This window comes from Scyliorhinus torazame, chromosome 12 (assembly GCF_047496885.1).
Source record: "Scyliorhinus torazame isolate Kashiwa2021f chromosome 12, sScyTor2.1, whole genome shotgun sequence".
Lineage (NCBI taxonomy): Eukaryota > Metazoa > Chordata > Chondrichthyes > Carcharhiniformes > Scyliorhinidae > Scyliorhinus > Scyliorhinus torazame.
Window position 1 is genome coordinate 89,944,028 of NC_092718.1, and position 12,834 is coordinate 89,956,861.

General features: G+C 55.8%; 1 protein-coding gene across 1 annotated transcript in view; it reads left to right on the forward strand.

The window, feature by feature from the left end:
- The first annotated feature begins 3,040 nt into the window (after positions 1–3,040).
- Positions 3,041–12,834, forward strand: part of LOC140387209 (fish-egg lectin-like) — a 59,996-nt gene continuing 50,202 nt past the window's right edge. The window contains exon 1 of the mRNA XM_072470190.1: positions 3,041–3,170. Coding sequence (XP_072326291.1) covers positions 3,122–3,170 — 49 coding nt within the window. The 5' untranslated portion in view covers positions 3,041–3,121. The remainder of the gene's footprint in view (positions 3,171–12,834) is intronic.

Consider the following 12,834-nt stretch of genomic DNA (forward strand, 5'->3'; position numbering starts at 1 on the left):
GCACATGTTGTGGTCGCATTGACCCTTCCTAACGCGTCCGCCCAGAGGCCCTCATCTATCTCTCCCCCCAGCTCCTCCTCCCACTTTCGCTTCAGCTCCTCGGTCTGCGTCTCCTCCGAACCCATCTCTATATATGTCCGAGACGCTCCCCTCCCCTATCCATCCTCTAGAGACCACCCTATCCTGAATCCCCCTTAGCGGCAGCAGTGGGAAGGTTGGTACCTGTCTACGCAGAAAGTCCCGTACCTGTAAATATCGGAATTCATTTCCCCCCGCCAATGCAAACTACTCCTCCAGCGCCCTCAGACTCGGGAAGCTTCCTTCCAAGAACAAGTCCCCCATCCTCTCAATCCCCGCTCTCCGCCAAATTCGCAACCCCCCATCCATCCTCCCCGGGGCAAACCGATGGTTATCGCAGACTGGGGACCACACCAACACCCCCTCTGCCCCCACATGTTTCCTCCATTGCCCCAGACTCTCAGGGCCATAACTACCACTGGACTGGTGGAGTACCGCACCGTCGGGAACGGCAGGGGCGCTGTTACCAACGCCCCCAAACTTGTGCCCTGACAAGAAGCCGCCTCCATGCGCATCCACGCCGGCTCACCCCCCACCAGCCGCCTCCTAACCATGGCTATATTAGCCGCCCAGTAATAATTGCTGAAATTCGGCAGTGCCAGCCCTCCATCCCCCCGACTCCGCTCGAGCATTGCCCTCTTCACCCGCGGGGGCTTGCCCCCCACACAAAGCCCATGATAATCTTATTGATCCGCTCAAAAAAGGACCGCGGGATGAAGATGGAGAGGCATTGGAAGACGAATAAGAACGTTGGGAGGACCATCATTTTTACCGACTGCACTCTACCCGCCAGAGACAACGGGAGCGCATCCCGTCTCCGGAAATCCTCCTTCATCTGGTCCACCAACCGGGCCAAGTTCAATCTATGTAGCCTGTCCCAATCCATCGCCACTTGGATACCCAGGTACCTGAAACTGCCCCCTACCACTCTGAACAGCAATTCCCCCAGTCGCCTCTCCTGACCTCTCGCCTGAACCACAAATAACTCGCTCTTCCCCATATTGACTAACTTCCTTGTTACCTCCTCAAAGAACTCGAACAGATTTGTCAGACACGAGCTCCCTTTGACAAAGCCTTGCTGACTCAGTCCTATTTTAACATGCACTTCCAAGTCCTTTGCGCTCTCATCTTTAATAACTCTAAAATCTTACCAATGACTGAAGTCAGGCTAACCGGCCTATAATTTCCCGTCTTCTGCCTCCCTCCCTTCTTGAACAGCGGTGTTACATTAGCCACTTTCCAGTCCTCTGGGATCCTTCCTGCCTCCAGTGATTCCTGAAAGATCATCACCAATGCCTCCACAATCTCCTCAGCTATCTCTTTTAGGACCCTAGGGTGCAGACCATCCGGTCCAGGTGACTTATCCACCTTCAGACCTTTCAGTTTCCCCAGAACCTTCTCCTTAGTCATGGCCACTGCACTCACCTCTGCCCCCTGATTCTCCTGGAACTCTGGCATCCCCCTGGTGTCTTCCACCGTGAAGACTGATGCAAAATAACTATTCAGTTCGTCTGCCATTTCTTTGTTTCCTGTTATTACTTCTCCAGCCATGTTTTTCAGTGGTCCAATGTCTATTTTTGCCTCTATCTTACCTTTTATATATTGAAAGAAATTCTTCTTATCTTCTTTTATATTACTAGCTAACTTGCACTCATATTTCATCTTCTCTCCCCTTATTGCTTTTTTAGTTGCCCTCTGCTTGCTTTTAAATGATTTCCTAATCCTTGCCATTTTGTATGCTTTTTCTTTTGCTTTTATGCAGTCCTCCTCATCCCTCATCAACCATGGATGCCTTGTCCTGCCCTTAACAGGTTTCCTCCTTCTTGGGATGAATTTCTGCTGTGCCTCTCGAATAACCCCCAAAAACTCCTGCCATTGCTGTTCCACTGTCTTCCCTGCTAGTCTCCTTTTCCAATCAATTCTGGCCAGCTCCTCCCTCATGTCTTTGTAGTTACCCTTATTTAATTGTAATACCTTTACATCTGACTCCAGCTTCTCCCTCTCAAACTGCAGGGTAAATTCTATCATATTGTGGTCACTGTTCCCTAAGGGTTGCTTCACCTTAAGATCCCTAATCAAGTCTACCTCATTACACATCACTAAATCCAGAATTGGCTGTTCCCTAGTGGGCTCGACCACAAGCTGCTCCAAAAAAACATCTCTTTAACATTGCACAAATTCCTTTTCTTGGGATCCACTACCAACCTGATTTTCCCAGTCCACGTGCATATTGAAGTCGCCCAGGATTATTGTAATATTGCCTTTTTTACATGCCTTTTCTATCTCCTGATGTATTTTCTGCCTCACCTCCTGACTACTGCTAGGGGGCCTGTACATAACTCCCATCGGGGTCTTTTTACCTTTGCGATTCCTCAACTCTACCCACAGAGATTCTATGCCTTCTGATTCTATATTGCTTCTTGCTATCGATTTAACTTCATTCCTTACTGACAATGGAACCCCGCCCTCTTTGCCCCTCTGCCTGTCTTTTCGATAGGATACATATCCTTGTATATTTAGATCCCAGCCCTGATCCCCTTGCAGCCACGTCTCTTTGATGCCACAACATCGTACCGGCCAATTTCAATGGGCGCAACAAGCCCTGCTTATCATCTTCCCCCAACTCCCAGGTCCCCTCCCAAAAGGAAAAAGCAGTGAAACGGGAAAAGTAGAATACTGGTCTGAACTATTCCTTTCTCCTGGGCTCCTCTTTCCCTTCTCCGAGTCCTGATAGGTGGTGGCCAGGAATATTAAATATCTACCCTTTCCCTCTCTTGTCTTTCCCATTACAACCCCATCAATGCAAGTCTTTCTGGGCTGCTGTGAATTTGGTAATCACAACTCTGTGGGGAGTTTTGTAAACTCACCAAGTTATTGGGATATTGTAACACCCCCTGCCTGAGCTGTTGGGAGTTTCGCAAGTCGCAACACCATTGGGGATTTGTCAGTACTTCCCAATAAATAAACCTGCAGCATTGTGTTGGGACACTGTACATCTGCAGGATTGTCAGTGTGTGTAACACACCACAAGACCCACAAGACAATGAGAGGGTGCATCTTCCTGTTGCTGCTCTGTGCTGGAGCCTCTTGGGGTGAGTTTGACACCTTCAACGCAGAGTTGTGTTAATGTTCAGGGACTGCAATGTGAAACTAAACCGAGTGTTCAGGGTCAGACATCCCCTGAACTGCTGCTTATTTTCACTGTACCCATTGGAACATGTGTCTGCAAAGCTTTCATCACAGGTCCTCTCACTCAGGATCATTAATTTTGTGCCTCGGGTTTGCTGTCTGTCAACCCTGCTCGCTCACGTGGTTTTTTTGTTTCCTCTCAGTCCTTACCTTATTGGTGCTCTCACTCTCTCTCTCTCCTCCATTCACTGTCTCACACTCTCTCTCTCTCTCACACCCTCTCATTCTGTCTCACTCACTCTCTCGCTCTCTCCTCCACTCACTCTTGCCTCACACATTCTCTTTCACCCCCCACTCACTCTGTGGGCGGGATTCTCCGAGCCCCACGCCGGGCCGGAGAATCGGCGCAACTGCGCCATGCTGCCCCGACGCATGCATGTGGTTCTCCGAGGAGTGGAGAATCGGCGCGGCGCCGGTCGCGGGCCGCTGTCCGTGGCCGTGCCGCCGATTCTCCGACCTTGATTGGCCGAGCGGTCGCCGGTGCCATTCACACCTGCCTGCAGCCGGCAGGAACTCTGCACGCAGGGTTGGGGGACGGCCTATGGGGGGGGGGGGGGGGGGGCGGCGCCTCCTTCACCGGGGGGGCCACCGATCGGCGGGCCAGCCTCTCCAGCCCCGGCCCTGTTTTGTTAAGCGCCCAGCCCCTGAACCCCCGCGCCATGTTGCGTCGGGGCCGGCGTGTTGAGGAAGTCCCCCGCCCATGCGCGGGTTAGTGTGGCGCCACAATCCGTGGGCAGGGGCTTCATTCGGGGATGGGGCACTGTGGGTGGGCGGTCCAGGGCATGCGAGCGGCCGAAGGGGGGGATTATTTTGGGGGTCCTGGTCCGCGGCTGAGTCCGCCATGAAGCACGGCGTGGCTGCTGCAGGCCGCTGCCGTCCGCATGCGTGGCCATGGATCCGGAAATGCTCAGGGCCGTATTGGCAGCTAGAGCTGCGAGCTCTACGCTGCCTCCCTGCTCGCCCCCAGCAAAACGGGGAATCGGTGGCCATTTTGCACCAGGTTTCCTCGCGTTAAACACCACCATTTTCACACCGGAGTGGGGACTTAGCCTCCCAAATGGAGAATCCAGCCCCCTGTGTCTCACACACTCTCTCTCCCCCAACTCATTGTGTCTCACACTCTTTCTCGCTCTCTCCCACTCTGTCTTACACACTCTCACTTTCTTTCCCACTCAACCTGTGTCTCACCACATTCTCTCCCTCCACTCTGTGCCTCACACACTCTCTCTCACTCTATCTCTCGCACTCACCCTGTTCGGGATTCTCTGACCCTATGCCCCAGGGTGAGAATCGTGCCCCGCCCCGCCGGCTTCCTGATTCTCCCCCGCCGAATCTCAGGCGACCGCGGGATTTCCACCGTGCCGGACGGGGGCCGAGTGGCCACCGAGTTCAGCCGAGTCCTGCCGGCGTGGGTTACTCAGGTCCCACACAGCGGGACCTGGAAGGTGTGTCTGCGGGGCCTGTGGTGGAGGGGGGGCGGGGGAGGGGGGGGGGGGGGGTGATGAAAAAATGAAATGAAAATCGCTTATTGTCACGAGTAGGCTTCAAATGAAGTTACTGTGAAAAGCCCCTAGTCGCCACATTCCGGCGCCTGTTTGGGGAGGCTGTTATGGGAATTGAACCGTGCTGCTGGCCTGCCTTGGTCTGCTTTAAAAGCCAGCGATTTAGCCCTGTGCTAAAGCAGTCCCCGGTGGGGGTCCCTGGCCCGTGATCGGGGCCTACCAATTGGCGGGCAGGCTGGGTCCGCGGGGGCCCATGTCCCTCTGAGACAGGCACCTGTCGGGCTCTGCCATATTGCCCAGGGGCCGGCGTGGAGAAGAGAACGCCCGCGCATGCACGGAATCATGCCGGCCATTCCGCGCCGGCTGGAGCTGCGGGGACCACTCCGGCCTCGCCTCCAAGGAAGGGGAGCATTCCCCATTATCGGGGACCAGAGACGCTGGAGTAGTTGGCGCCGCTTTTCACGCCATGTGGGGACATAGCCCCATTATTGGAGAATCCAACCCCACGTGTCTCTCTCACGCTCTCCCACTCATTGGGAGGGATTCTCTCATCCCGCGGGAGAGAGTCCACGCTGTCGTAAATGCCGTCGCGATTTACGATGGCATGAACGGGCCACTCCCAGGACTAATTCTGGCCCCTACAGGGGGCCGGCATGGCACTGGAGCGGTTGACGCCACTCCAGCTGCTGATCCTGGTGCGAACTGGGCGCCGCGTGATCCGCGCATGCGCAGTGGCACTGGCGCCAACGCACGCATGCACAGTGGCACTGGCGCCAACGCACGCATGCACAGTGGCACTGGCGCCAACGCACGCATGCACAGTGGCTTCCTTCAATGTGCCGGCCCCGACGCAACATAGCGCAGGACTACAGGGGCTGGCGCGTAGAAAATGGGTCCCCCAGCCAGAGAGGATGGCCCGACCCTTCCACGCCGTGTTCCTGCCGGCAGAGAGCAGGTGTGGACGGCGCTGCCGGGACTCAGCCTTTCAACGACGGCCGTTCGGCCTGAGAATCGGCGGGGCAGCCGCATAGAGTGGCCCGCGACTGGCCAACCACGCCGGCGCCAAGAATCACGTGCCGGCTTCAGGGTGGCGTGGCCCGGTCGCGGGAATTCTCCGTCCCGGCCCAGGGCTGAGAGACTCCCACCCACTGTGTCTCACACTCTCTCTCTCTCTCCCACTGTGTCTCACACACTCTCTCTCTCTCTCCCACTGTGTCTCACACACTCTCTCTCTCTCTCCCACTGTGTCTCACACACTCTCTCTCTCCCACCCACTGTGTCTCACACACACTCTCTCTCTCCCACCCAGTGTCTCACACACTCTCTCTCTCTCTCTCCCACTGTGTCTCACACACTCTCTCTCTCTCTCCCACTGTGTCTCACACACTCTCTCTCTCCCACCCACTGTGACTCACACACTCTCTCTCTCTCCCACCCAGTGTCTCACACTCGCTCTCTCTCCCACCCACTGTGTCTCACACTCTCTCTCTCTCTCCCACCCACTGTGTCTCACACACTCTCTCTCTCCCACCCACTGTGTCTCACACTCTCTCTCTCTCCCACCCATTGTGTCTCACACACTCTCTCTCTCACACCCACTGTGTCTCACACACTCTCTCTCTCTCCCACCCACTGTGTCTCACACACTCTCTCTCTCTCCCACCCACTGTGTCTCACACTCTCTCTCTCTCTCCCACCCAGGGTCTCACACTCTCTCTCTCTCACACCCACTGTGTCTCACACACTCTCTCTCCCACCCACTGTGTCTCACACTCTCTCTCCCACCCACTGTGTCTCACACACTCTCTCTCTCTCCCACCCACTGTGTCTCACACTCTCTCTCTCTCTCCCACCCACTGTGTCTCACACTCTCTCTCTCCCCCACCCACTGTCTCACACACACTCTCTCTCCCACCCACTGTGTCTCACACTCTCTCGCTCTCTCCCACCCACTGTGTCTCACACACTCTCTCTCCCACCCACTGTGTCTCACACACTCTCTCTCTCCCACCAACTGTGTCTCACACACTCTCTTTCCCACCCACTGTGTCTCACACTCTCTCTCTCCCACCCACTGTGTCTCACACACTCTCTCTCTGCCACCCACTGTGTCTCACACACTCTCTCTCTCTCCCACCCACTGTGTCTCACACACTCTCTCTCTCCCACCCACTGTGTCTCACACTCTCTCTCTCTCCCACCCACGGTGTCTCACACACTCTCTCTCTCCCACCCACTGTGTCTCACACACTCTCTCTCTCCCACCCACTGTGTCTCACACACTCTCTCTCTCTCCCACCCACTGTGTCTCACACACTCTCTCTCTCTCCCACCCACTGTGTCTCACACACTCTCTCTCTCTCCCACCCACTGTGTCTCACACACTCTCTCTCCCACCCACTGTGTCTCATACACTCTCTCTCTCTCCCACCCACTGTGTCTCACACACTCTCTCTCTCTCCCACCCACTGTGTCTCACACACTCTCTCTCCCACCCACTGTGTCTCACACACTCTCTCTCTCCCACCCACTGTGTCTCACACACTCTCTCTCTCCCACCCACTGTGTCTCACACACTCTCTCTCTCCCACCCACTGTGTCTCACACTCTCTCTCTCTCTCCCACCCACTGTGTCTCACACACTCTCTCTCTCACACCCACTGTGTCTCACACACTCTCTCTCCCACCCACTGTGTCTCACACACTCTCTCTCTCTCCCACCCACTGTGTCTCACACTCTCTCTCTCTCCCACCCACTGTGTCTCACACTCTCTCTCCCACCCAGTGTCTCACACTCTCTCTCTCTCCCACCCAGTGTCTCACACTCTCTCTCTCTCTCCCACCCACTGTGTCTCACACTCTCTCTCTCTCACACCCACTGTGTCTCACACACTCTCTCTCTCCCACCCACTGTGTCTCACACTCTCTCTCCCACCCACTGTGTCTCACACACTCTCTCTCTCCCACCCACTGTGTCTCACACTCTCTCTCTCTCTCCCACCCACTGTGTCTCACAATCTCTCTCCCCCACCCACTGTCTCACACACACTCTCTCTCCCACCCACTGTGTCTCACACTCTCTCTCTCTCCCACCCACTGTGTCTCACACACACTCTCTCTCCCACCCACTGTGTCTCACACACTCTCTCTCCCACCCACTGTGTCTCACACTCTCTCGCTCTCTCCCACCCACTGTGTCTCACACACTCTCTCTCCCACCCACTGTGTCTCACACACTCTCTCTCTCTCCCACCAACTGTGTCTCACACACTCTCTTTCCCACCCACTGTGTCTCACACTCTCTCTCTCCCACCCACTGTGTCTCACACACTCTCTCTCTCCCACCCACTGTGTCTCACACACTCTCTCTCTCTCCCACCCACTGTGTCTCACACACTCTCTCTCCCACCCACTGTGTCTCACACACTCTCTCTCTCCCACCCACTGTGTCTCACACACTCTCTCTCTCCCACCCACTGTGTCTCACACACTCTCTCTCTCCCACCCACTGTGTCTCACACTCTCTCTCTCTCTCCCACCCACTGTGTCTCACACACTCTCTCCCCCACCCACTGTGTCTCACACACACTCTCTCTCCCACCCACTGTGTCTCACACACTCTCTCTCTCCCACCCACTGTGTCTCACACTCTCTCTCTCTCTCCCACCCACTGTGTCTCACACACTCTCTCTCTCTCCCACCCACTGTGTCTCACACTCTCTCTCTCTCTCCCACCCAGTGTCTCACACTCTCTCTCTCTCTCCCACCCAGTGTCTCACACTCTCTCTCTCTCTCCCACCCACTGTGTCTCACACTCCCTCTCTCTCACACCCACTGTGTCTCACACACTCTCTCTCTCCCACCCACTGTGTCTCACACTCTCTCTCCCACCCACTGTGTCTCACACACTCTCTCTCTCTCCCACCCACTGTGTCTCACACTCTCTCTCTCTCTCCCACCCACGGTGTCTCACACTCTCTCTCTCCCCCACCCACTGTCTCACACACACTCTCTCTCCCAGCCACTGTGTCTCACACTCTCTCTCTCTCCCACCCACTGTGTCTCACACACACTCTCTCTCCCACCCACTGTGTCTCACACACTCTCTCTCCCACCCACTGTGTCTCACACTCTCTCGCTCTCTCCCACCCACTGTGTCTCACACACTCTCTCTCCCACCCACTGTGTCTCACACACTCTCTCTCTCTCCCACCAACTGTGTCTCACACACTCTCTTTCCCACCCACTGTGTCTCACACTCTCTCTCTCCCAACCACTGTGTCTCACACACTCTCTCTCTCCCACCCACTGTGTCTCACACACACTCTCTCTCTCCCACCCACTGTGTCTCACACACTCTCTCTCTCCCACCCACTGTGTCTCACACACTCTCTCTGTCCCACCCACTGTGTCTCACACACTCTCTCTCTCTCCCACCCACTGTGTCTCACACTCTCTCTCCCACCCACTGTGTCTCACACACTCTCTCTCTCCCACCCACCGTGTCACACACTCTCTCTCTCCCACCCACTGTGTCTCACGCTCTCTCTCTCTCCCACCCACTGTCTCACACACACTGTCTCTCTCCCACCCACTGTGTCTCACACACTCTCTCTCTCCCACCCACTGTGTCTCACACACACTCTCTCTCTCCCACCCACTGTGTCTCACACACACTCTCTCTCTCCCACCCACTGTGTCTCACACACTCTCTCTCTCCCACCCACAGTGTCTCACACACTCTCACTCTCTCCCACCCACTGTCTCACACACTCTCTCTCTCCCACCCACTGTGTCTCACACACTCTCTCCCACCCACCGTGTCACACACTCTCTCTCTCCCACCCACTGTGTCTCACACACTCTCTCTCTCTCCCACCCACCGTGTCACACACTCTCACTCTCTCCCACCCACTGTCTCACACACACTCTCTCTCCCACCCACTGTGTCTCACACACTCTCACTCTCTCCCACCCACTGTGTCTCACACTCTCTCTCTCTCCCACCCACTGTGTCTCACACACTCTCTCTCCCACCCACTGTGTCTCACACTCTCTCTCTCTCCCACCCACTGTGTCTCACACACTCTCTCTCTCTCCCACCCGCTGTGTCTCACACACACTCTCTCTCGCCCACCCACTGTGTCACACACTCTCGCTCTCCCACCCACTGTGTCTCACACACTCTCTCTCTCTCCCACCCACTGTGTCTCACACACTCTCTCTCTTTCCCACCCACTGTGACTCACACACTCTCTCTCTCACCCACTGTGTCTCACACACACTTTCTCTCGCCCACCCACTGTGTCACACACTCTCTCTCTCCCACCCACTGTGTCTTACACACTCTCTCTCTCTCCCACCCACTGTGTCTCACACACTCTCTCTCTCCCACCCACTGTGTCTCACACACACTCTCTCTCACACCCACTGTGTCTCACACACACTCTCTCTCTCACACCCACTCTGTCTCACACACTCTCTCTCTCTCCCACCCACTGTGTCTCACACACTCTCTCTCTCTCCCACCCACTGTGTCTCACACTCTCTCTCTCTCTCCCACCCAGTGTCTCACACTCTCTCTCTCTCTCCCACCCAGTGTCTCACACTCTCTCTCTCTCTCCCACCCACTGTGTCTCACACTCTCTCTCTCTCACACCCACTGTGTCTCACACACTCTCTCTCTCCCACCCACTGTGTCTCACACTCTCTGTCCCACCCACTGTGTCTCACACACTTTCTCTGTCCCACCCACTGTGTCTCACACACTCTCTCTCTCTCCCACCCACTGTGTCTCACACTCTCTCTCCCACCCACTGTGTCTCACACACTCTCTCTCTCCCACCCACCGTGTCACACACTCTCTCTCTCCCACCCACTGTGTCTCACACACACTCTCTCTCCCACCCACTGTGTCTCACACACTCTCTCTCTCCCACCCACTGTGTCTCACACTCTCTCTCTCTCTCCCACCCACTGTGTCTCACACACTCTCTCTCTCTCCCACCCACTGTGTCTCACACTCTCTCTCTCTCTCCCACCCAGTGTCTCACACTCTCTCTCTCTCTCCCACCCAGTGTCTCACACTCTCTCTCTCTCTCCCACCCACTGTGTCTCACACTCCCTCTCTCTCACACCCACTGTGTCTCACACACTCTCTCTCCCACCCACTGTGTCTCACACTCTCTCTCCCACCCACTGTGTCTCACACACTCTCTCTCTCTCCCACCCACTGTGTCTCACACTCTCTCTCTCTCTCCCACCCACGGTGTCTCACACTCTCTCTCTCCCCCACCCACTGTCTCACACACACTCTCTCTCCCAGCCACTGTGTCTCACACTCTCTCTCTCTCCCACCCACTGTGTCTCACACACACTCTCTCTCCCACCCACTGTGTCTCACACACTCTCTCTCCCACCCACTGTGTCTCACACTCTCTCGCTCTCTCCCACCCACTGTGTCTCACACACTCTCTCTCCCACCCACTGTGTCTCACACACTCTCTCTCTCTCCCACCAACTGTGTCTCACACACTCTCTTTCCCACCCACTGTGTCTCACACTCTCTCTCTCCCACCCACTGTGTCTCACACACTCTCTCTCTCCCACCCACTGTGTCTCACACACTCGCTCTCTCTCCCACCCACTGTGTCTCACACACTCTCTCTCTCCCACCCACTGTGTCTCACACACTCTCTCTGTCCCACCCACTGTGTCTCACACACTGTCTCTCTCTCCCACCCACTGTGTCTCACACTCTCTCTCCCACCCACTGTGTCTCACACACTCTCTCTCTCCCACCCACCGTGTCACACACTCTCTCTCTCCCACCCACTGTGTCTCACGCTCTCTCTCTCTCCCACCCACTGTCTCACACACACTCTCTCTCTCCCACCCACTGTGTCTCACACACTCTCTCTCTCCCACCCACTGTGTCTCACACACACTCTCTCTCTCCCACCCACTGTGTCTCACACACACTCTCTCTCTCCCACCCACTGTGTCTCACACACTCTCTCTCTCCCACCCACAGTGTCTCACATACTCTCACTCTCTCCCACCCACTGTCTCACACACTCTCTCTCTCCCACCCACTGTGTCTCACACACTCTCTCCCACCCACCGTGTCACACACTCTCTCTCTCTCCCACCCACTGTGTCTCACACACTCTCTCTCTCTCCCACCCACCGTGTCACACACTCTCACTCTCTCCCACCCACTGTCTCACACACTCTCTCTCTCCCACCCACTGTGTCTCACACACTCTCACTCTCTCCCACCCACTGTGTCTCACACTCTCTCTCTCTCCCACCCACTGTGTCTCACACACTCTCTCTCCCACCCACTGTGTCTCACACTCTCTCTCTCTCCCACCCACTGTGTCTCACACACTCTCTCTCTCTCCCACCCGCTGTGTCTCACACACACTCTCTCTCGCCCACCCACTGTGTCACACACTCTCGCTCTCCCACCCACTGTGTCTCACACACTCTCTCTCTCTCCCACCCACTGTGTCTCACACACTCTCTCTCTCTCCCACCCACTGTGACTCACACACTCTCTCTCTCACCCACTGTGTCTCACACACACTCTCTCTCGCCCACCCACTGTGTCACACACTCTCTCTCTCCCACCCACTGTGTCTTACACACTCTCTCTCTCTCCCACCCACTGTGTCTCACACACTCTCTCTCTCCCACCCACTGTGTCTCACACACACTCTCTCTCACACCCACTGTGTCTCACACACACTCTCTCTCTCACACCCACTCTGTCTCACACACTCTCTCTCTCTCCCACCCACTGTGTCTCACACACTCTCTCTCTCTCCCACCCACTGTGTCTCACACTCTCTCTCTCTCTCCCACCCAGTGTCTCACACTCTCTCTCTCTCTCCCACCCAGTGTCTCACACTCTCTCTCTCTCTCCCACCCACTGTGTCTCACACTCTCTCTCTCTCACACCCACTGTGTCTCACACACTCTCTCTCTCCCACCCACTGTGTCTCACACTCTCTGTCCCACCCACTGTGTCTCACACACTCTCTCTGTCCCACCCACTGTG